Below are 23,908 nucleotides of genomic sequence, written 5' to 3' on the forward strand. Positions count from 1 at the left end.
GGGGCAGGTGAGGCAATGAGGCGAAGAGATGGGCCGCGGGCTGGGGCCCCCATGACAGGGGGCGCTCCTTGATGGGGAAGCTCCAAGGACTTTTGAGAACAAGAATGTCCAGTATGGAGGTTGCAAACTGGTGACCCACAGGCTGAAGACTGCCTCGAGGTGTGTCCACTGGGCCTGGGTTTTATAAAAATGATTTGAGCCAATCTATAAAAAGCCATCAATCCTACCTTAAAACTGGAATTTCCAGCTTCGCTAAAAATATCCCCAGATCTGCTGACTCAAGGCCACCTTCCTGCATGGCCTCAAGGGGCTGCGGCCAAGTCTCAGCCATCGCTGTTAAAACAGGTATGAAGAGGGGTGCCTGGGTGGCTCAGTCGGTTGAGCGTCCGACTTCGGCTCAGGTCATGATCTCACGGCTCGAGAGTTTGAGCCCTGGGTGGGGCTCTGTGCTGACAGCTCGGAGCTTGGAGCCTGCTTCTGATTCTGTGTCTCCTTCTCTCTCCACCCCTTCCCCACTTGTGCTCTGTCTCTCTCTCTCTCTCTCTCAAAAAAATAAACATTAAAAAAAAAACAGGTATGAAGCCTTAGTTGCTATTCTCAGGCTTGCACCAAATTCTATTTTTAATGGAACAGAAAGATTTCTCTGTGCTGTGTCAAAAGTGGAAAAGCAGAAAAGAAACCAAGAGCGTTGACTGATTTTCCCACACCTGGCTGCTTTCACACACTTGCGGCGCCTACCTGGTTCCCAGCGGCACTGACGTTTGAGAGTCGACGTTTGATCTGTGGCCTTCGCTGCGATGTCAGTACGCTCTCCCAAGCGGCGCCCTTAAATCTCGACTCTCACGGGTGTTCTGCGGTTGGAGTCAAACATACGCACACACTCCTTGGGTGTGAATCCCAGCTCGACCCCTTCCTAGCTGGTGGCCTTGAGCAAGTTGCTTAACCTCTCTGTGTCTCAGTTTCCTTGAGCCCTTGAGGTGAAGCAGGAGACTCAGCTGGTCACAGCCACGTGGGTACTTGGCTGACACGGAGCTGATGGGCGCAGCATGACTCCCCAGGAGTTACGACCCTGAAATCCGTCTCTACTGGTTCGGTAAACTGCCCACTGCCCCGGCCAGACTGCCTTCCAGGCCACTGAGAGTAACCCCACAGAGATCTTCCATCTCTCCTGACTGAGCTAAGAGGTCACGCTCTCAGCCGCGTGGGGGGCGGGGGCATGCGGTGCCGGGTCCCTGATGGGGAAGAACAGGTGGCATTTGCTGGGGCTTGGGCTCCTGGGAGGCACAGAAGTCCCGTGGATTTAGAGGAGACGGGTCTCCATTACCCTGCACCAGCCGCATGCACATGAGTGTCTGTGCTGGAGACCGTGGGGACGTGAAGAGGACAGAAGAGAGGTTCCTAGATCCTGGGGGAAGGCCCTGTACCTCCCCCCGCCCCGAGTCTCCCCACAACCACACCAGGCAGGGCTGAGGCGAGAGAGCTGGGTGAGCTGGAAAAACCTAACCAGCTGGTGGGGCAGAAGGCCCAAGAAGAGGTCAGAGGTCAGAGGTAGTACACTTTATTGACCGGGTTTTTCCAACATCCTGCAACGCCCCTCTCACTGACCCCCCCCTCCCCAAAGCCACAGCCTGAGCTTTGCCACTGTCCCCATCCCCCTCCACCAGACAAGGAAGAGAATGCGTCTGCCAAACATCCAACATCCCAAGAGCAGAGCGGCAGAGGTGGGTGTGGGGGAGGGGCTGCAAGGTAGGGGGTGGGGAGCAGGGGATGAGGCAGGCAGGGCCGAGGGGCTCAAGCTGGGTGCAGGGCTGGGGACACCTGAGGCTCTGCCAGGCCTGGCCAGCCCCTCACTCCCCCAGTTAAGGTAAGTAGTGGTTCACAGTGAGACTGGCTTCGATTCGGCAAGGCGCCAGGGACAGTGGGCGGACAGGCGCCTTCCACTCCCCCTGCTGGCCTCGGCCTGACTCACGGAGCTGGGAAGAGTGCGAGAAGAAGTCCCCTTCTCTGTGTCCCCCTTCTGGGACAGGGAAGCCCCTTCTCCAGGGGCAAAGGGCAGAGGCCTGGTTCTCCCTGACGTCCCCCAGGCTATTAGGAAAGGTCACTCACTCCTGGCTCAGAAGTTTCTAGAACATCTCAGTGACCTTGCCCACTGTTCCTCCCAATTAAAAAAAAAAGTTTGTGAAATCTAGGAGTTGACTGAGGCCCATCAAACCAAGCAGTAAAAAAATCTGGGAAGATCCTGGTTTAAAAAGGTAGCTGTGCCTTCACCAGAAGCCTTGGGAGACCAGATGGAGGTATCGGACCTGTCCCCACTGGCCCCGACTGGAGGACATGGCTCATGGCAGCGGGGGTGGAGGGGACTGGTGGTGGCCCAGGGACAGGGCGGGAATCAGAGTCAAGATGCAGGAAGCGGTGAAACGTGGGACACGGCAGGTTGCCCTCCAGGGCCGTGGGCCTGGGCTTGGAGGGCGGGGGGGGGGGCCCCCATGGGTACATCTGCCAGGCAAGGCGCCAGGGCCTCTGCCCCCAAGTCAGGCCTTGTGACCGCCGCCGCCCGGCGGCTCCTTGTGGCCGGCCGCGTAGTCGGAGGCAGGCTCGAGCCCCAGCATCTGCCGCTGCACCAGCTTGGCGTAGAGGCCGCCCTGGGCCAGCAGCTGCTGGTGCGTGCCCTGCTGCACCACGCGGCCCTTGTCCAGCACCACGATGAGGTGCGCGTGCTCCACCGTGCTCAGCCGGTGCGCGATGATGAGCACCGTGTGCTTCTGCAGGTTGCCGTGGATGGCCTGCTGGATCTGCGGAGACAGGAGGGGCCGGCTGGTGCGGGGCCGCCACTTCCGGGGGAGGCTCGGGCCCTCGTCTGTAAGGCCGGGGCTGGCCCGCCACCTGCTCCCTGGGGGCTCGCTCACGTGCCCGGCACAAGGGGGCAGCGTGGGCGCGTGATGGGTGGACCCTGACCTGGTCGCCTCTGGTCTTCTCGCTCCTGCCCCCTCCTCTACCCTTGGTTGACGGTCTCACCATCAGCCCCAGAGCTCCAGCCAACGAAGACCACCATCCTCCGTTCCTCATCCTCCTCTCGTCCCCCTTCACTCGTCCAAACCCGGCTGCTGGGCGAACCCCGCCTCCGCCCTTTCCTTCCTCCCACCGCTATCTTCCCCCTGGAACGCCTGCAACCGCCCTGCTCCCCCGCCTGGACTTCACGCTTCCATCGGTGCCTGTTGAATTCCTGCTCCGAGCCCTCCGTCAAATTATAAAATCCGGACTCCACATTAACGCTCTGCACTTGCCAAGGTGAAGAGTGCGCAACATGGTGACCCCTCGTGTAAACTACGCACGTTAGTCATCATGATGCGTTAAAGCTGGTTCGCCAATTGGAACGAATGTACTGCAGCAAGGTGTTAATAATAAGAGAAACTTATTATTCCTAAGATGTTAATAGTAAGAATGGGGTGAAAAGGAGATATATGGGAGCTCTCTGCACTTTCTGCTCAACTTTCTTTAAACCTAAAACTTTTCTGTTAATCAAAAAAAAGAGGGCGCCTCAGTGGCTCAGTCGGTTGAGCATCGGCTTCGGCTCAGGTCATGATCTCACGGTTCGTGGGTTCGAGTCCTGCGTCAGGCTCTGTGCTGAGAGCTCAGAGCCTGGAGCCTGCTTCAGATTCTGTCTCCCTCTCTCTCTGACCCTCCCCTGCTCACACTGTCTCTCTCTGACTCTCAAAAATAAATTTAAAAACATTAAAAAAAAAAACCCAAACTCTAGAACTGGGGCCCGAAGAGCCTGTGTCTCCCTCTGGCTCTGTCGTCGCCTTGTTGGACTCCCCCCAGCCTGACACGCTGACCTCGGGGCTTGCGTGAACTTGCTCCGGGCCTTTGCACATGCTGCCCTCTCTTCCTCAGATGCTCTTTCTCCACAACTGCCCTCAGCCGGCTGCTTTCCTCTGGGGTCTCAGCTCCAATGGCACCCGAACACCCTGCGTCTATCCCTGAGATGGCCACGTTCCAGTAGGGCTGCAGCCGCCTGAGGCCTCATCCCTGGGGTGGCCCAGCCCCGCCAAAGGCTCAGCGCCACCCGAGAATCGACTGTTTGGGCCAATGCCTGACCATAGGCTCCTGACCGCCCTTTCTTCTAGCAGTTAATAAAAAGGGCTTACAATTGGGGCGCCTGGGTGGCTCAGTCAGTTAAGCATCCAACTTCAGCTTAGGTCATGATTTCGCAGTTTGTGGGTTCGAGCCCCGTGTCGGGCTCTGTGCTGACAGCTCAGAGCCTGGGGCCTGTTTTGGATTCTGGGTCTCCCTCTCTCTCTGGCCCTCCTCCCCTGTTTGCACACACACACACACACACACACACACACACACTCTCTCTCTCTCTCTCTCTCTCTCTCTCTCTCTCTCTCTCTCTCTCTCAAAAATAAACAAACATAAGGGGCACCTGGGTGGCTCAGTTGGTTAAGCATCCGACTTCAGCTCGTGTCATGATCTCATAGTTCATGAGCTCCAGCCCCACATTGGGCTCTGTGCTGACAGCTTGGAGTCTGAAGCCTGCTCAGATCCTGTGTCTCCCTGTCTCTCTGTACCTCCCCTACTCACGCTCTCTCTCAAAAACAAACATAAAAAATGTTAAATAAATAAACGTTAAAATTTTTTAAAAAAGGGCTCATGATTATAAATCGTTCCTCTGTCCCTTTGATACACACACACACATATGATTCTCCTACAAGTCAAGAGTGTTTTTCTCAAGGACCTAAAGGCCATTCCTTTTCAATGGGATTGTCAGGAAGGACAGAGCCTCGGTCTCCCATTCTCCAGAGGAGGCCAGAATTCCGGCCGACAGCTGCCCACCAGCAGACACGGCCGGCGGGCCGCATCCACACTGACCGACCCTTCACAGGCTTTCCCTTGAGCCTCCTAATGCCTTCGTTCTCTCAGACGCCTGCCACCACTGTCACGGTGCACAGATCAGAACGGGGCTCAGCTCTTTCCGCTACTGTCAGTAGCTACGGAATAAAATCTGGGTTTGTTTTTTTTTTTTCCAGCTTTAACGTCTGGCTGTGTTTCTCTTTGGCACTGGGACCTCTCTCAATCTTTCTCTCAAATGACAGTTTCATTTTCTACGTGGCACAGGCCACAGGTTGAACTGATACTTGCCTCCTTGTTTATTATCTGTAGCCCCCGGGATGGAAACGCAGCGGGGACAGGGCCTCGCCTGTCCGCCAGCCCGCCGCGCAGCCGCGGGGTCAGGGACCGGGCCCGGTGGCCAGGAGGCGCTCAGGGAGTGCCTGTGGACCTGACGAGTCAACCCACGGAGAGGCCGAGAGGCCGAGGTAGCTCAGTGACAATGACACCATTGGACCTTCTTTACCGGTGACAGTGGGACTCAGGAGCGGAAGACGCTGGCTCAAGTGAAGACTGGAAGACTCCAAACCGGATGGAACACCTTGTTTCAGGGCCACCAAGAGCCAGCTGGCTGGTCCAGCCCCGGGGTTCCTCTCCCCTGGCACCCCGCACCCTCAGCCCTGAGCACCCCGGTCGGGAAGCCTGCAGCCTGGGAGGGACCCCCTGGCGTCTCCAGCACCCCGCAGCCCTGCCGCCCGGCCACTCACCAGGTACTCGCTCTCCGCGTCCAGGGCGCTGGTGGCTTCGTCCAGGATGAGGATGGGCGGGTTCCGCACGAGGGCTCGGGCCATGGCCACCCGCTGCTTCTGGCCGCCGGACAGCTGGGCGCCCTTCTCCCCGGTCTCTGCGTGACACAGGGACGGGGCAAATGAGCAGAGGGGAGGCCAGGGCAGCCCCAGGGAAGAGCAAGAAGCCCCCTCGGCTGCCTTTCCCTGCGGTAGGGGCTGTGCTCTCCAGGAACGGGTGTGGCTCAAAGGGCCATGGGTGGGGACAACCACCAGCTAGCTCCAGGACACAGAGGGACGCTCTCCCTCCCTGTTCATGCACGTCATGACTACAGCCAACTGGTAGTATGATGCCAAATTTTACTTATTCGTTTGGCCAAAACTCAAGTGTTTGCTAGTGCGCCATGCTGGCACGGCTGCGGGGAGACGGGGCTCCCCCAGCTTCCCGAGGCGCACGCTCCTCTGCGCTGTCACCGTGCGCCGTGCGGCCCACGACCACGAGGACAAACGCACAGCCCCTGCGCCCGCAGACCTGCTCCAGGGAAGTCTCCCTGCAGACGGACCTTCCCACACCCAGCGGCGGACACACGTGCGGTGGCTGCAGACAGCGACAGCAAGTCCACTCACTGGCCCCTCAGTAGGAACTGAATGGCTTATTCGAGCAAATTATCATAAAGCCCAGACACTGGCAGACTATCCAACGGTTTACAACAGGGGCAAGGAGGGGCGCCTGGGGGCTCAGTCGGGGAGCGTCCAACTTCGGCTCACGACATGGTCTCAGTTCATGGGTTCGAGCCCCGCGTCAGGCTCTGTGCTGACAGCTGGGAGCCTGGAGCCTGCTTCTGGTTCTGTGTCTCCCTTTCTCTCTGCCCCTCCCCTGCTTGCTCTCTTTCTCTCTTAAAAAATAAATCAAAAAATTAAAAGTAAAAATATATATTCATATTTGCATAAAGAGACTCCAAAACGACATGTAAGGAGCTCATGAAAAAGGTTTTGGTGGGAAAGGAAGAAAAAGGGGTAGAGAAACGGCTGGAATAAAACTTTTCATTATACATTAATTAATATATATTATGTTTTGTATATTTTATATACATTTTTATATATTTAAATGTTTGTTTAATTTTGAGAGAGACAGAGCCTGAGCAGGGGAGGGTCAGAGAGAGAGGAAGACACAGAATCCGAAACAGGCTCCAGGCTCTGAGCTGTCAGGACAGAGCCCGATGCGGGGCTCGAACTCACAGACTATAAGACCATGACCTGAGCCAAAGTCAGTCGCTTAAATGACTGAGCCACCCAGGCACTCCTACAAGGGTTAAAACTTTAAAGTATATGAAGCATTACAAAGTATATACTATAAATACAAAACATTGCTAAATGTTATATTAAAATATGAATATAAAATCGTTATCATTAATGTAATACATACGTTATTTTAAAATACTTTATTATATACATTGTTTTTGAGAGATTGTACAAGTGCTCGAGGCAGAGCTGGAGCTCACCTTATGTGGGACTTGAACTCACGAACCATGAGATCATGACCTGAGCCAAAGTCAGATGCTTAACGACTGAGCCACCGAAGCACCTGTTTATTTTTAATTTGAGAGAGACAAGTGCTCGCATGCAGGGGACAAGGGCGGAGAGAGAGAATCTTAAGCAAGCTCCATGCTCAGTGTGGAGCCTGATATGGGGCTCGATCCCTCAACCTGGGACCATGACCTGAGCTGAAATCAAGAGTTGGAGGCTCAACCAACTGAGTCACAGAGGCACCCCTAAAATAATAATCTTTTAAAACTAAATAGAGGCGGTGGCTGCCTACTACTGGGAATGAACTTAAGCATCACTGAAGTGCTCACTTTACAACGGTTAAGTGAATTTCACCTGAAATAGTAAAGAGCAGCTGGCAGAGGGCAATGCTCAACTCAGAGGGTCGCATCCCTGAAGGTGGGCCTTCAGGCAGGGTGGAGGTGACGCTCCTGGGCTGTACCTGTGTTGTAGCCGTCCTGGAGCTCCATGATGAAGCCGTGGGCGTTTGCCTTCTGGGCAGCCTCCACCACCATCTCGAAGGGCACGGTGGCCAGGCCGTAGGAGATGTTGTCTGTGATAGAGCGGGCGAAGAGCACCGGCTCCTGGCTCACCAGGGAGATCTGTGCAGGAGAAAGGACGGGGCATGAGGGGCCCGGAGCCCGTCCATCCAGCTGTCACGGGAACCTGGCCAGCCTGGGCCTGCTTGACGCCAGGGGTCTTGGGTCTGAAATCTGATCGGGGCCTGGGCCTGGCCGCTAACATCAGCTGCCTCTCGTCCTCCAGAACCCTGGAGTCCACGCTCTGCACAAGCCCTCGGCTTCCCCTGACCGAACCTCTGGGGCCTGCTAAGCTGGCCGCTCTGGGCTGAGCCAAGTCCCCTGACCTCGGAGACAGCTCGCGGGGAGAGTACGCAGAATGGGAGCAAGTCTGTTCCTGCCAGAAGGTGAGAGGCCACAGCAGGGCCCCAGGCCATAACGACCTCCCTGGGACCCTGTCCCCTTCAACGACAATTATTTACAGAAGCTGTTGTCTCCTGATCCCAGTGTTAGGAATGTAGCCTACAAAAATGAGACTATGGAGATTATCACTGCAACATTGTAAATGGCAAAAAAAAGGAATGAATTTCATAAATTAGGGATTGGTTAATAATCACAGTGTATCCATAAAATCAAATTTTTATATGTGTGTCTATATCTACACACACACACACACACACACACACACACACACACCGAATATGACTCTGTTTTTGTTTTAAAAAACCCTTATGTATGTGCCTTTTATCAACATACTTATACAAAGATAGGAAACAGGCTAGAAAGGATATTTACTAAACTGCTAACACCAGTTACCACCACGGAGAGGAATTTAAAAGGTGAGGTGGACGGGGACTCTTTTATCTCGGTTACAAAATTCTCTGAATATATGGGAATGAGGTTAGATTGTTGCATTTTACTGTTTGGGGCTTATGAAAATTAAAAAAAAATTTTTAATTTAAATTACAGAGAAGGTATTCACAAGAGAGGAAATCCAAGTAGTGAACCGTATGGAAAAGTACTCCATCTGTTTAGTCATCAGGAAAATGCAAAAGACCGCAGTGACCCGCCCCCACGTGCGGACTCACCGGCTGGCAAAATATCAGGACTGACAGCGTAACACGTAAGAACCTTACGTGTCTGAGTGTAGAAGCTGCAGCAACGCCTTGGCAGCCTGGCCTCAGGGCCACTTCCAGAACCCTGTGGGGACCAGCTTTGTCGCCATGCACCTGAGACCACTGCTCAGCCACCTACCCCCTGGTTATAAGCAGGCGGGTGGGTAGGGAAATAATCACAATCCATAATCTATGGCCTCTGCCACCACCTAGAACTTGGCTTGGAATTGTGGAATCTCTGTGCCAACCCTCAGGCTCTCCTATAATTTAATGTATGCTGCTGATGAAGTGGTGCCTTCTTCCTAGTTGGTGTTTCTTGTACTGTGTGCAACCTGAACCACCACCCAGGGCATCCCTGCTTTTATGCCAGCACAGGATCAGGTGTTGAGGATCCTTTTCTGAAGTGATTACCAAAAACCGTACGGTCAGGAACAGCCTCCGATAAGTACTTAGAGATGACTTAACTCAGGAGCAACTGGAACTCTCCCCCACCGCTTGCGGGAGTGTGACTGGTATGACCACCCTCGTGGCAGTAGCTACTAAAGTCGTGGCTATGCGTCCACTCTGGGAGAATCATGCACCGTGTGCACCAGAACACATGGCCCGAACTGTCTGTGCCCATACTGTTGGTAACAGCAGAAACAGGAAACAACTAAGTATCCATCAAGACCCGAACGCATAGACTGTGCCATGTTTACACAGACTATCGTCCGGCAACGAAAATGAACGAACCACCTCCAGAGCCTCAGCCTGGATGACTCACAGATCAGCTGAGGGGCGGGCAAGACCCAAGAGTGAGTGCTTTAGGATTCCAGCCAGATGACATTCGAAGGCAGGCGACACACAGCTTTGCTACTTGAGGGGCACGGAGGGAGGGTAAGACTAAAGAAAAGAAGGATCCGATCATGGGCCTCCGGGGGGAAGAGAAGGGGCACACGAGGTGCGGGAGCACTGGAATGTCCCTTCTCTTGACTCGGCTGGCGGTGCACTGGCGGGCGTTTCCCTACAGCACTGCACCCCAGCTACGGCTCCTGAGGGCGAAGCCAGACAAAGGAAGCGACAGGAGGGTAGCGGAGGCCCACCCACGTACCACCCGGTGCAGGTACTTGTGCTCATAGGCGCTGATGGGCTTCCCGTCCAGCAGCACGCAGCCCCCCTCGAGAGGGTACAAGTTCTCCAGGACGTTGACACAGGAGCTCTTGCCACTGCCCGAGGGCCCCACGAGCGCAGTCACCTTTCCTGGGGACAGGCTGAAGGAGACATTCTGCAAGGACACATAGCACAGAGACACGGTGTGGGGCCGCTGGCTCCGGCGCTCCAGCCTCGGACACGGGCGGGCACCTTCCCGGCGCCCCCCGCGCTCCTTCAGGCTGGGCACTGCCGGCCGGCAGAGTGCTCTCCTTTCTAAGGTTTGGCAGTAATGTTATGCTCATTCCTGCTCCCTGGGTGCCTCCTCTCCTTGTTGAGGACCCAGCCCCAATGACCTCTCCTCCAAGAAGCCCTCCTTGACTGTCCACACCATCCCTGTAGACTGCCCCGACCACACCACCCAGGTTGATTGCTTTCCTAGCACTATTATCTGGACTCCTCTGTTAACGATCTGCCTTCCCTGACTGCAGCCCAAATTCCAGGACAGGGTCTCTGCCCTACGCAATCCTGGCTCCACTGCTGGGGCCTGGCTGGCGGGAGGTGCGCGAGGCACGGGATGAGGGAGGGGATGGTTTGGGAGGGCCTCGAGACCCCTTCTCACCTGCAGGACTTGGGTGTGCGGCCGAGTGCGGTAGGTGAAGGTCACGTTCTCAAAGTCCACCCGGCCCTCCAAGTGGTCAGGGGCCAAATTCCCATCATGCACCATGGTTGGCTGCCGGTCAATGAACTCGAACACCTTCTCGGCAGCCCCCACGCCCTGCATCAGGCCGCTGTAGACAGAGCCCACGGACTGTGGGGGGAGGAGACACATGTCCACTTGCCGGGACCCCCACTAGTCCAGCAGACAATGACAATAATGATAAACAAGGGCAGTAATAAAAAATACCAATGGCTTTTGTCAGAACACATTGGAGCCCGTGCCTCGGGGCCACTGTAGTGAAACCTCACCACTGGCCTCCCAGGGGCGCCGTCACCCCCCAGCCGAGGAAACGGGAGGGCGGGGGTTAACTGAACCAGCGGGAGCGTGCAGGACAGCAATCGGACCTTCCCGTCTCAGCTGCTACAGCATTTGTTTTTTTTTTTCGGTTGTAAGAACCGTTATTTTATGCTATACGTTCTCCTCGTCTAAAAATACACACCATAAAAATTAGTAATAACGATGACTCCTTTAATCAAACACTTTGTATACGTTACGAGGTAGGTTCTATCATTATTTCCTTTTCGCTGATGAGGCAACTGAGGCACAAAGAGCTCAAGTAACTTCCCCCACGTCACACAGCCAGGAAGTGGCAGAGCAGGGGCTTGAACCCAAGCACGGCTGGTTCCCTTCTGTGCTAGGACTGGATGTCCTGGTTGGGGAGGCAGGAGTGACCTTAGTACCTGCGTCATTGCTCTGTGGAGACCGTGCTTGGTGCTCGGGGAGCCCTCGATACAGCACCGCTTGGGGGGCGGGGGCAGCGCCTGGGGGGCTCAGTCGGTTATGTGTCCGACTCTTGGTTTTGGCTCAGGTCATGATAATCTCATGGTTCATGGGTTCGAGCCCTACATCGGGCTCTGTGCTGATAGTGCAGAGCTTGCCTGGGATTCTCTCACTCCCTCTCTCTCTCACAAATAAATAAACAAATTTAAAAAGTTTTGAAAAGAGAGAGCACAACTGGGAGTGTTGTCACTCATCAAGATATTATCACTCGTATTCAGATGGAAGCACTACGCGGCCATCCTTCACGCCTCCTCCCACAGCCCGGGGGTCCACGAACTCGAACTCCCCAGTCCTCTCTGTGTGTTTCCAGACACAAGCACATATATGAAACGTAATCCTGAGACTTGACGCCCATGCCTCCTGCTGCACGGAGTGTCTCCGGGTCCTTTCCTCCCTCGCACACAGATCCACCTCATCTCTGTGGCTGTGCCCCGGTTTCATAGCACAGGCACGCGGCTTCTGGAACACACACGCGCCCTGCTGGCCCAATCCCTGACCGGAGGGCACTGGAGGAGGGGTTAAGCTTTCACTATCAGAAGCAAGGCTTCCTTCGCTCAGTGTCCACACTCGTCTGCCCACTGGTGTGAGCATTTCTGCAGCCCCGGTTCCTAGAGGCAGAACTGCTGGGTCAAATGACACACGGGTGTGACTGTGGCTGATGCAAAGTGCCATCTCCCAAGGAGGCGGCCACCCCCCCCCATGCATTCCCCCCAGCTTTATCAGTGGACACAAAGGCCCAACCTCGGGGCCAGGGAATTACCGCTCCTGTGCCAAGCACCCTCCATCAGGGGCTGACGGCGGCGGAGACACAGGCGCCCCAGCTCCCTGTCTCAGGGTCTGCTCCTGGGGGACACAAATTAAGGGAATCTAAAACAACCCCTGTTTTCTCTGTGGTGCTACTCTTTTTTAAAAATAATTTTTAAAATGTTTTTTATTTATTTTCGAGACAGAGACAGCACGAGCAGGGGAGGGTCAGAGAGAGAGGGAGGCACAGAATGTGAAGCAGGCTCCAGGCTCTGAGCTGTCAGCACAAAGCCTGATGCGGGGCTCAAACCCATGAACCGTAAGGTCATGACCTGAGCCGAAGTCAGACACTCAACTGACTGAGCCCCCCAGGTGCCCCTTTTACTCTTTTTTTCTAAGTTTATTTATTTTGAGGGGGGGAGGGGCAGAGAGAAATGGAGAGAGAGAATCTCAAGCAGGCTCCACTATCAGCACAGAGCCCGAGGTGGGGCTTGAACTTATGAACCGTGAGATCATGACCTGAGCTGAAATCGAGTTGGATGCCTAACTGGCTGAGCCCCCCAGGCACTCCCATGGTGCCTATTCTTTAAAGTGGGTTAAAATAGGGTCACCTGGGTGTCTCAGTCGGTTGAGCATCCAACTTTGGCTCAGGTCATGATTTCATGGTTCGTGGGTTCGAGCCCCGCATTGGTCACTGCATGGATAGCTCAGAGCCGGGAGCCTGCTTCACATTCTGTATCTCTCTCTCTTTCTCTGCCCCTTCTACACTTGTGCTCTTTCTCTCCTCTCTCAAAAATAAATAAATAGGGGTGCCTGGGTGGCTCAGTCAGCTAAACATGTGACTTCAGCTCAGGTCACGATCTCACAGATCATGAGTGTCAGGCTTTGTGCTAATAGCTCAGAGTCTGGAGCTTGCTTCAGATTCTGTATTTCCCTCTCTCTTTACCCCTTCCCTGCTCATACTCTGTCTCTCTCCTTCAAAAATAAATAAACATTAAATAAATAAGTGGGTTAAAATAAATACAGACCCATCTGGCTTTGAACCTGATTCCTCCACAAACGTGGTGGGGAAGCCCCTTAACCTCTCTGAGCCTCAGCTGCTTTTTCTGAGAAACGGGAAGCAGAATAGTACTAAGCCCCCTCACGACGTTCTCAGGAGCATTTCCTGAAATGATCTTTGTCCCTGTCACTTTAATAAACAGTTGCTGTCCCTTGGTAGTATTACTGTCATGCCTGGTATCATGTCCCTCCCCTACCCACTTAGAAATACCCCGTCGGTCAGGCCCTGGAGCATTCCCTCCCCCATGTAGTCCTCTTCCCCTTCCCTCCTGCTCCCGGGACCCCCTCCCCAAACCGGCCCCTCACCTCCATACAGTCTCCCAGGACAAACTCGTAGATGATGAAGGAGATGAGGTTGCCGCTGGTCATCTGCCCGGAGATGACGAGGTGGCCCCCGTAGTAGAGGATACTGACCTGGACTACCAGCAGTGTGAGCTGGGGGCAGAGGGAAAGGGGACCCAGGCATGGGCGTCTTGGCTCAGACCCCACCGTGCCCCCCATTCCCTGCCGCCTCCCCCTCCCTCCCCGCCTTTAGCCACAGACTGAAACTCGGGCCAGGCAGGGATGTCCTCCCACATGCTGGTGCCCGGCTGCCACACATGCCCTCCCGCTCCAGGCCCTGGCTGTCTTCCCTGCCAAGGCCCCTAGCCGGAGGGAGCCGGGCCGGCAGAGAACAAGGCCTCCTTTGTGAGGCCCTGGCAGGCACACGCGGCCCCCAGCACTGCAGCCCGGCCAGGCGGGGGCTGCCAGTCCTCCTCCTCCCTGGCAAGAGCACGGCTCAGGGAGGGTCAGTGCACTGGCTACGGGCACACAGCAAGCCGGGCAGAGCGGGACCACGGGGCTCTTTCTGAGCCTGACTGGGTTCTGGGAAGGAGGGGCCGGGACCTTGCGCTCTTGCCCCCCTCCGCCTCCTGCCCCTTCCGCCTCTGGCACCTGCCAGGTGGGGCAGGAGTGGCACCGAATGTCCACCGCAGGCCACTCAGGGCTGTGGTCTGCCTCCCTCCACCCGTTAGGCCCTAGCTGGGTTAGAGCTAAAGGCACACCTGCACGCGGGCACAGGGCTCGCCCAGCAGGGTTTCTGGGCCCCTTCACCTCCTCTGAGCGGTGGCCTGCCTGTGCCCTGGGGTCACACTCCTTCTCCCCCTAAACCCCAAGCCCTCCTCACACCTACCCCCGATGTGCCCACCACACACACCGGACAGCAACAGGCTCCAAGTGCTCCCCGTTCTCCAGGGAGGGGCTGTGGCTCACCCCCCGGGAGTGAGCTAGACCCTGCTGGGGTGGGTGGGTGGGTGGGTGGGTGTGTGTGTGTGTGCGCGCGCGCGCGCGCGCCTGACTAGGGACTGCCAGACAGCAGCCCAGGTTGGGTCCCGCTGGCCTCGGGGTGACTCCCTTCCGAGGCGAGGATGTTTCCCCCGCTGACAGGTTGCCCCCGCAAGCCCGTGCCCAGGTGAGAGGGAGCGCCCTGCGAGGACAGTCACTGGAAGGTCCCCCCGTGGATCAGCAGAAAGAAAGGTGGGACACAGCAAAGTCCAGAGCAAACAGCCTGACACTGAGATGCAGGACCCCGGGCTCACATCCTGATGGAGGGACCTCCCCCTCTCCCCGCGCCCCACCCCCTCCCCGTCAGGCCTGCCGCACGTACCCCGCTGCCCCAGACGTAGTACGTGTAGGCCGCCGCCTCCTTCCGATTCAGCTTGTACACCTGCTGCAACTTCCGACAGTACACCTCCGCCTCCTCCTCCTCGTTGGCAAAGCTCCGCACCGTCTTCATGGCGCTAATGGTCTCCTCGGCCGTGCTGCTGGCCCTCGCCAGGGCGCTCTGGACCTCTTTGGAGAGCCGCTACCAGCAGGAACGGGGACAAGAAGGAGGAGACCCCCAAACAGACAGCCTCACCATCTAACAGCCCCTGCGCCTCTCTGGATTTCCCTACCCTTAGTTGGCGCCAGGTCTACGCAGGGAGTTCCAGGAACAAAAGGGTAAGACTGAGCTTCCCACTCTCCCCCATCTCCTTCTGGCTCGATCTGTCAGACTCAAGAGAAGACACTCTAGCTGGGTTCTTGGGGTGAGGTCCTGAGGTTCCAGCTCCTGACAGACGGAGATCATTCACGACCACACAGTTTTTGGTAATCCTCTCAGAAAAGGAGCCTCAACATCTCAACATCTGTGCCCTTATAAGAAAGGGATTCCCTGGTTGGTTGTTCAGGTCGTACACTACCCAAGAAACGCCAGATATTAAGGAGGTGCCATTTACATTATCAGCATACATTAAAGTATGGTAGAGCCTGAGGGTTGGTGCAGAGATTCCAGAACTAGCTAAGTTCTAGATGGTGGCAGAGGCTGTGAAATCTTCCTGCATTGTGCCTATGACCGGGTGAAGATGTCTGAGAGGTGGTCCCATGTGTAGGACTACCAGGCTGCTGCCCGCCGGAGTTCGGGAAGCAGCCCCTGGGCAGAGCTGTGCAGGCCTGGCAGTAGGTAACATGCTCACGTTGTCATGCCATCGAGGAAGGCTGCGGAGGGGCCGGGCTAGGGTCACGCACAGGCATGTCCCATGAGGCCATGGGAAGCACGTGGTGTGTTCCAGCATCTCGGGTGGAGCCCTGCTGTCCCGAGTCATGTCTGGCTGCGGGCAGTATATGTGTAGCTTGTGGCAATGACTCGGTAGCTACAGTCAACACTTTCAGGTACCAGGAGGAGACCTACACTGCGCTTCCTTGAGGCCCCACCCAGCGGAAGTTGCAGGCGGGGCCTGGGGTGCGCATGCGCAGATGGGCTGGGGGGGGATTTCCGGGCCTGTCCCAGGGGCTGGCGGGAAGGCCGGAAGGGTGGGGTGGGCAGCAGAGGGACGGAAATGGCTCCAATCCCAACTCATGTATTTACTTTTTCTACTCAGAGAAGAAAACAGGCCCACGACCTTGAACCACGGGGTAGAGGGCCCTCCTGGGCGGTAGACTCTGCCAGAAGGCCACGCGCTGGTTGTGGGGAGTGGATGTATTTCGGGGCTGGCCTCAGGTCACGGTCACCAGAGGTTCTAGCTGAGCCTGGGACCCCGAGCTGATCACGTGTTGCAGCCTGTCACTCTAGCCTGGGCCACTGGGGAAGGAGCCGCCTGCACCTGTCTAAACCCCGCCTAGGTCCCTGCTGGCTCAGGGGCACCCGCCAGTGTGGGCAGCAGGAGGAGGGCGAGGCAGGGTCTGGCTGGTAGGCCAACCCTCCTGGCAGAGGTAGAGCCAGGGGGTGGCCAGAAGGGGCTGTAGGTGGCCCACAGCTGGTGGTGGGTGAGGGCCACCCTTGCGGGCCGAGCCTCCTACCACGAACATGCCCTCCACACAAAGCCCGCTGGCTCTGCACGCAGGGTGTAAACCAAAGTTCTCGCAAAGGCCCAGCCTGACCCTCCATACGTCCCTCGCTCACGCTCTGGCATCGCCGGCCTCCCTGCTCCTTAGACAAACGGGGCACAGCCTTTGCACTGGCTCCGAATGTGCCCCCCCGAGATGCCCCCTTTCCCCAAATGTCACCTCCTCAGAAAGATGAATTAAATTTTTACCGTTTATTTTTGAGACAGAGCGAGAGAAAACAAGCGGGGGAGTGACAGAGAGGGAGACACAGAATCCGAAGCAGGCTCCAGGCTCTGAGCTATTAGCACAGAGCCCTACATGGGGCTCGAACTCACAAACCTGAGATCATGACCTGAGCCGAAGTCAGATGCTTAACCGACTGAGCCACCCAGGCGCCCCAGAAAGACCAATTTAAAATGACAGCCACCTGCAGTGTTCCCCATCTCTCTCTCTGTCTCATTTTTTCCCTTAGCACTCACCACCTTGCACCCTATTACACATTGTTGCTATGATTTTTGTTGCTACTGTTGCCTCTTCCACTAGAACATAAACCCATCGAGGGCAGAAGCTTTTCTGTTTCACTGATGCGTTCCGTGCCTGTGCTCCTTGAATGACTGAACGCAACTGAATGAATGCACAGAGCGCACAAGCTCAGGGTGGATCCTTCGCCAGCCCCACCCCCCCACTTCCGCGATGGCACCCGAGTCCCTCCTGAGGCGCCTCCCTCCCTCGGCAGCGGCTCACAGACCCAGGCGGGAACCAGGGGGGCCCTACCTTGTAGTACTTGCCGTAGATGTCGGACACCATCATGATGATGGGGAAGCCCATGAAGGTGACCAAGGACAGCTGCCATGAGAGGCTGAACATGAAGACCACCACGCCTGTGACCTTGACCGTGTTCCGCAGGAAGATGTTGATATTCTGGGAGACCAGGTCGCTGACCATGGTGGTGTCCGAGGTGAGGCGGGAGATGAGGTCCCCTGGAACACAGGCAGGCTCAGTCCCCACCGCAGCAACGGGCCTGCTGTGGGTGGGGGCGGGAGACACTGGGGGGCTTCTGAGACGGGCGCCAGGGAGCTCAGGCACCCCTCACCTTCTGCGGGGGAGAGGAAAGAAGAAGAGCAGGTGCCCCTCGAGGGCCGCTCTGAGCCCAGCCCTCCTCACGAGCATCTTGTGATGTCACATCCCATGGTACAGAGAAGGCGGCTGAGGCTCAGAAAGGGAAAGGCCACTTGGTGCTATGTGGCTTGCTGAGCCAGAACCCAGCCCGAATCTCCCCCTGTCACCGGCAGAGGGGACAGAAATAATAATCCGGGCTGGCGGGGAGAAACTTTGAGCACTTGCCGAGCTCAGAGCCTCACAACAACCCCGAGGTAGCCCCTACCATTGTCCGCATTTTAGAGATGCAAAAACAGAGACTCAGGGAGGTTAGGATGGCAAGTGGTGGACCCAGACCATTCTGACCCAGAGCCTGGGATCTACTGCCTTCCCTGTTCTGCCCTGTGCCCAACCCTCTCATCCTCTGGGAGCGGAGCCTCTCGGGCCACAGGCGTGGACGGTCCTGGCCCCACTGGCTCCCGGACAGCAGTGGAAAGCAAGGCCTTGGCTCCTGCAGGGCGTGGCCTGGCCACGGTCCCCCTGCAGTGGCCACAGCTCATACCAAAACCTCAGCCAGCTTCCCGGCCTCAGGCAGGGCCTCCGGGGGGGCTTCTTTCCCGAACAGGATAGTGGGAAGAGCCAGCCATGTAATCCCTCAACGGGAAGCCAGCCCACCCTGGCCGGGGCGGGCCGCCGAGGTCACCCCAGGCCGCAGGAGGACCAACCTGTGCGATTCTCGTCAAAGAAGCTCATCTCCTGAGACACCAGCGAGCGGAACAGACGGTTTCGAAGGCGAATGTTCAGTCTGGCAAATATGAGTGTAAAAATGCCTCCCCGAATACCTGCGGCAAATGAGCTAATTGCAGATAAGAGATGTTATATATAGCACGACATCCTTGCAACAACCACACCCCGGCCACCCCTCCCGCTGCCGGCAGGCCAGGGCCACTCTGCAGGGGGAGACAGGGAGGGACCCAGCCTGGAGCCCCTTGCTGGGGCTGCCGCCACCACACAGTCTCCCTTGTTCCCCGACTGGGGTCCCCGAGGTGAGGGCAAAGGGGACTGTGTTCACTGGGGACACGGATCTAGCGCTGCCAGTCAGACCCCGTGTCCTTGCAGAACGGCACGTGGAGATGAGCCGGGGGAGTGAGGGGCACCCTTGGGCACTGAAGCTGATTTTAGGGACAAAAGGAGGTGGTTCTAAGCCCTGTTGGCATGTGGGTGACTGTGGTGGCTGGCTGAGTGACAGGCCCACCAGGGGCCTACCCTCTTCGGTGCGGGCCCCTGACCTCCCTCCCCTGCTGCAGCCCTAGAGGGAGGGGTGTGGGGGTGAGAGCAGGCTACCTGCCGATAGCCAGCAGGCACATGACGATGACCGCTGTGCTGAACTGCTCCATGCTCTTCTGGATGACGATGCCGTCGATGGCCCGGCCGGTGTAGTAGGGAAGGAAGGTCTCTCCTGCCAGGAGACACGGAGGGCTCAGGGGGCATCGGCAGCCAGGGGAGCCCGTCCCCTTCCGCCCGAGCCTCTGGAAGCCCGCACACCACCTGTTGGGCTCACTCCGCCGGTGGATGGGGTGCTCTCTTGGCAGACTCCTGCTTCTCACCGTGGCGGGGGGCGGGGGAAGGGCCCGCACGGCTAATGCCCCCCTCTTTTCAGGGAACAGGAACACAGGAAACACGGGTCAGCACTGTTAATAACGGCTCCTGGGCCTGAGCGCACGGCGCAGGGGCCTCCTTCCCTCTGCACAGACCCCGGGGGTGGTCCTGCCACTGGCCCCGTTGGACAGGTGAGCAGAAGAGATGAGGTTGGCGCTCACCAGGCCACACGGCCCAAGTCCTCCTTCTCGCTGGTGGAGGGCCCGGAGTCCACATCCCAGAACCTCGAACCTCACAAGACGTGGGTAGTTGGTTCCAACGAGGCTGGAAAAGGCCACCCAGCCCCTCCTGGTGGCACACTTCGCAGTTTGCCGTGTCACTGCGTGCCATTTATCCTAGTGCATCTTCAGAACGACGCTGGGCAGGGCGGGGAGAGAGGGTGAGCGGGTCGTCACCCCCATCTCACCGAGGTGAACGTGAGACTCAGATGCTGAGTCATTTGCCTGAGGTCACACGGCGTGGGGCAGTTGAGAGGAAGGGGCAGGACTGAGACCCAAACTGGCCTCTCATCCGGGGGTTCTTTCCTATCCCTTCCCTCCCGATAACCCGGAAGGACCCCTCTCATCCTGTGGGAGTGATGGACGCGGAACTGAAGGTGCTCGGACCAGGCTGTGTCCTCGCTGTCGCTACAGCTCTTTCCAAGGGCATGGCCTGGCATGGGCCTGGGCATACAGCAGGTGCTCAGTAAAGGTCAGTGGAGAATCCTGGGCAGCTCTGCAGGATTGGCTCAGCCAGGACTGCGAGGCCGTCCGTGGGCTCTGCTGCCCTCTGCTGGTCATGGCACGAGGTGGCAGCCTGAAGGGCCTCTGTCCCCACAGCCATCCCTAGACAGGGCCTCCAGGCTAGCCATGGAGTCCACCTAAACCAAATTTCGGCCTCAGTTTACCCACAGGGAAGAAAAGGGCATCAGCGAGCTCCAACAGCAGCTTGACTCCAGCAAACGCCCATGACAGCGTTAAGCACAATGGACAATTACCGAGCCCTTACTGGGTCCGAGGTGCTGGGCTAAGCTCCTGTGCAAACTTCTCAAATCTGCGCAGGAGTCACATGAAACCCTCCAATCCACTCACAAATCCTATCTCTCCACCTTCAGAATACAGGTGGCCCTGGGGGCATCTGGGTGGCTCAGTCGGTTCAGTGTCCGACTCTGGGTCTCAGCTCAGGTCATGATCTCACAGTTTGTGAGATGGAGCTCCGTGTCGGCCTCTACGCTGACTGCAGGAGCCTGCCTGGGATTCTCTCTCTCGCTCTCTCTCTGCCCCTCCCCCCTCATATTCTCTCTCCTCTCTTTTTCAAAATAAATATAAAATAAATTTTAAAAAATACAGTTGACCTTTGAACAACACGGGTCTGAACCGTACGGGCCCACTTACACACGATTTTTTCCATAAGTATCAGTACAAGACTGTAAGTGTATTTTCCTTATGATTTTCTTAATAAGGCTGTCTTTTCTGTAGCTCACTTTATCGTAAGAATACACTACTTTATTGCAATACGTTGAACGCATAAAATGCGTGCCAATCTCCTGTTTTGTTTTGTTATCAATATGGCTTCTGGTCAACGGTGGACTCTTAGTAAGTTAAGCTCTTGGGGAGTCAAAAGATATACACGCGTTTTCAACCAACCTCATGTTGTTCAAGAGTCAACAGCATTTCTAGAATCCAGTATTTCTCACCGCCCCCACCTGGGTCCAACCTCCCTTGGACTTTCTCAGCCAACCCCTGGTCCTCCCAGCTGCCACCCTCGTCTCTGCCAGCCCGTTCTCCACCCTGCGCACAGAGGGGTCCTATGTCCTATGAAATCCAAGTCAGACCTTATCACCCTTCAGGCTTCCATCTCATCCTGGGTAAAAGGCAAAGTCCTTACAGCGATCAATGGCACCCTAACGTAGTCAGGCACCTGCTACTGCCCGGGCTTCATCTTCTACTTTCCTCCTGCCCCCGCCCCCCAGCCCCATACACGGCTCCAGTTACCCTGGCCTCTTTGCTTTTCCTTTCACAACCAGGCACCTTCCTGCCTCAGGACCTTTGCATGGGCTGGTCCCTCTGCCTGGATCACTATTACACTGGATATCTGCTCCTTCATCTCCTTCAAGTCTCAAACGCCTCCCAGTAATCCCATAGGTGTGGTGTTATCATTCTTTTCATTTTACAGATGAGGAAACCAAGGCTCAGAGAGGCTAAGTCACTTGCCCAAGGTTTTCTAGTTGAGGTGCTGTGAAATCCATATTAAAGAATTTCAATTGAATAGGAGATGCTCCACACTAAAAATAATTTTTTTTCCACAATGGGCAGTTTTTCTTTCAGATTATTAGGTTTCAGAATAAGCTGGCCCCGACGGGGCACTTGGAGACTGAGAATAATTCTCGGTCCCTGACCTGTGCGAAGGCCTTACTTCGCAGGCACCGTGCCCAGGCTCACCCGACTCTCACGAGCCCAGCAACCTCACTTTTGGGATGAGAAACAGCCGCGGCCGGGTTCAATACCCTTGCCTCACGCTAGCAGGACCGGTGGGGGCCTGGTCTCAAGTCTAAGCCCTTAACCTCGACAGAGCCCCGCGGGCCGGCGGAGTCTGCTCAGCGGTATTCGAGGACGTCTGTACTCCCCGAGCGCAAGCAGCTGACGACAGGGGCCCAGCAGGAGGAGGAAACGAGGTCATGGGTGACAGCTGCCCACACGGGCACGACCATGTGTTCATTTATCCCACGAGCCTGCCTCCGTGCCAGGATCGGGGGGACCCGGGCTGAGGCAGTCCTGGCCCCCGCCCCTGGGGGGCTCCAAGCCCGGGAGGGGACGCAGGACAGCGGTTGTGTGATTTTCATGTCGCCAGGGCCACGACTGAGGTGGAGAGAAAGGATCACAGCTGGTAGAATTTGAGAAGGCTTCTCTGAGGAGGGGACATTTGGACCTTGAAACATGAGCAGGAGAAACTATCTGGTTAAATGGAAATACTCACAGCCCCTGGAATTTCTTGAGAGCCCATCACGTGCAGCGCCTAGCGTCCTGCATCTCATCAGCACCTGCTGCGATGGGCACGGTGATCACGCCCGTTTTACAGACGAGACGACTGAGACTCAGAGAGGTTCAGTGACTTGCACAAAATTGCACACAGTCAAGGAGCGGGGACTGAGGGGGCAGAGGGTGGACCGTGAGAGGAAAGGGGTCAGCTCTGGGGCCTGCCTGTCCTCTGTGGCCACTCCCAGATGCCGTCTGTTAAACGGGTAATAACCCCTAATGGCTAACACTCTTGAGTGCTCGCTCTCTCGTACCGAGCTCCATACTTGTCCTTCTCCCGTTTCTTCAAGCTCTACAGCGTCATGAAACATGGGAACGCCAACAATCCCCTCTCATGGAAGTGAGGTTCTGAAGGGTCCGCTGACCTGCCCACAGGCCCACATCCGGGCCTTGTCGCCCCCCGGAGCCCGTGGGGTTTTGACCCTGAGATGTGACCTTCCTCCCCACGTGCTTTGAGCAGCGCTTTCAAACTGTTTGGATCAGTGCCTCAGTCGGTTAAGCGTCCAACCCTTGATTTCAGCTCAGGTCCTGATCTCACGGTTCGTGAGTTCGAGCCCCCATCAGGCTCCATGCCAACAGCGCAGAGACTGCTTGGGATTCTCTCTCCCACTAAAGCTCACGCTCTCTCTCAAAATAAATATATAAACTTAAAAAAAAAATTAAAAACAAACTGTTTGGACCAGACCCACAGTAACAAATACATTTTACACGACAAACAGGACACATTACATATCGGCACCGCTGACTAAAATAAACGTTTCCCCAAATGATACCTATTCTTACCACAGACAACCTGTTCTGACGCTCTCTCGCGCACTCTGCTTCGTTACAAAAAACTTTTAAAAACGCGTTGACCCAGTGATCCCACTTCTGGGAAATGTATCCTACAAATGTACCCCCATTTATGTGAAAGGTGTACGAATAAGGTGATTTACTGTAAGAGAAAAGACTCGAAACAGCTCGAGGGGCTGACCGCAGGAGACCAACAGCATCATCTCTGGTGCGGCCTCACGGCGGACTATTAGTACGCAGCCAAATAAAGGAATGAGGTACTGATTAGAAATTCCCAAAAATATATCGTTAAGTGAGAAAATCAAGACACGAAAAAGCAAAATGCCGTGTGAGAGGTGGTTAAGAGTAGCTCCCTAAGGAAACACTGGAAGAATGCGCAGGAAATGAATAAAAGTGGTTTCCCACGCACCTGGAAGCTTCTAGAACAGCTTCCTGTAGTTAGGCCTAGGCAGGGAGATCAGGGTAGTCAGAGGCAGAATTCGGAACGGAACGCTCGGTATTTACGCCCCCACGTCAGTGCGGATGCCTGAACCGAGGGAGGAAGATGTCAGACCCCGAAGAGGACGGCAGGGTGGTCGTGATGCCCTCACGGTCGTCGGTGCCCACCGGGCCCCCCGGGCCCTCACTTACCCAGAGCAGCCACGATGAGGAAGAAGGAGGCCGCCACGAGGAAGGCCACGTCGGGCTTGGTGTAGGACAGCAGCTTCTGCAGCGTGGCCCCGGACGCCTGCTCGCACGGGGGCCGGCCGTCCCCGGGGCAGCGCTCGGCCTCGGCCTC

At 56.3% G+C, this 23,908-nt stretch overlaps 1 protein-coding gene across 4 annotated transcripts in view; it reads right to left on the bottom strand.

Annotated features, from left to right (window-relative positions):
* Window positions 1–1,542: 1,542 nt before the first annotated feature.
* Window positions 1,543–23,908, bottom strand: part of ABCB9 (ATP binding cassette subfamily B member 9) — a 37,216-nt gene continuing 14,850 nt past the window's right edge. For all 4 annotated transcript variants that reach the window (XM_029921842.1, XM_029921840.1, XM_029921839.1 and 1 more), the window contains 11 exons: window positions 23,761–23,905; window positions 19,010–19,124; window positions 18,391–18,521; window positions 17,342–17,547; window positions 14,871–15,068; window positions 13,532–13,660; window positions 10,544–10,732; window positions 9,884–10,057; window positions 7,603–7,762; window positions 5,598–5,734; window positions 1,543–2,792 (listed from right to left, as the gene is read on the bottom strand). In XM_029921842.1, coding sequence (XP_029777702.1) covers window positions 2,532–2,792; window positions 5,598–5,734; window positions 7,603–7,762; window positions 9,884–10,057; window positions 10,544–10,732; window positions 13,532–13,660; window positions 14,871–15,068; window positions 17,342–17,547; window positions 18,391–18,521; window positions 19,010–19,124; window positions 23,761–23,905 — 1,845 coding nt within the window. In that variant the 3' untranslated portion in view covers window positions 1,543–2,531. The remainder of the gene's footprint in view (window positions 2,793–5,597; window positions 5,735–7,602; window positions 7,763–9,883; window positions 10,058–10,543; window positions 10,733–13,531; window positions 13,661–14,870; window positions 15,069–17,341; window positions 17,548–18,390; window positions 18,522–19,009; window positions 19,125–23,760; window positions 23,906–23,908) is intronic.

Source organism: Suricata suricatta, chromosome 14 (genome assembly GCF_006229205.1).
Source record: "Suricata suricatta isolate VVHF042 chromosome 14, meerkat_22Aug2017_6uvM2_HiC, whole genome shotgun sequence".
Taxonomy (NCBI): Eukaryota; Metazoa; Chordata; class Mammalia; order Carnivora; family Herpestidae; genus Suricata; species Suricata suricatta.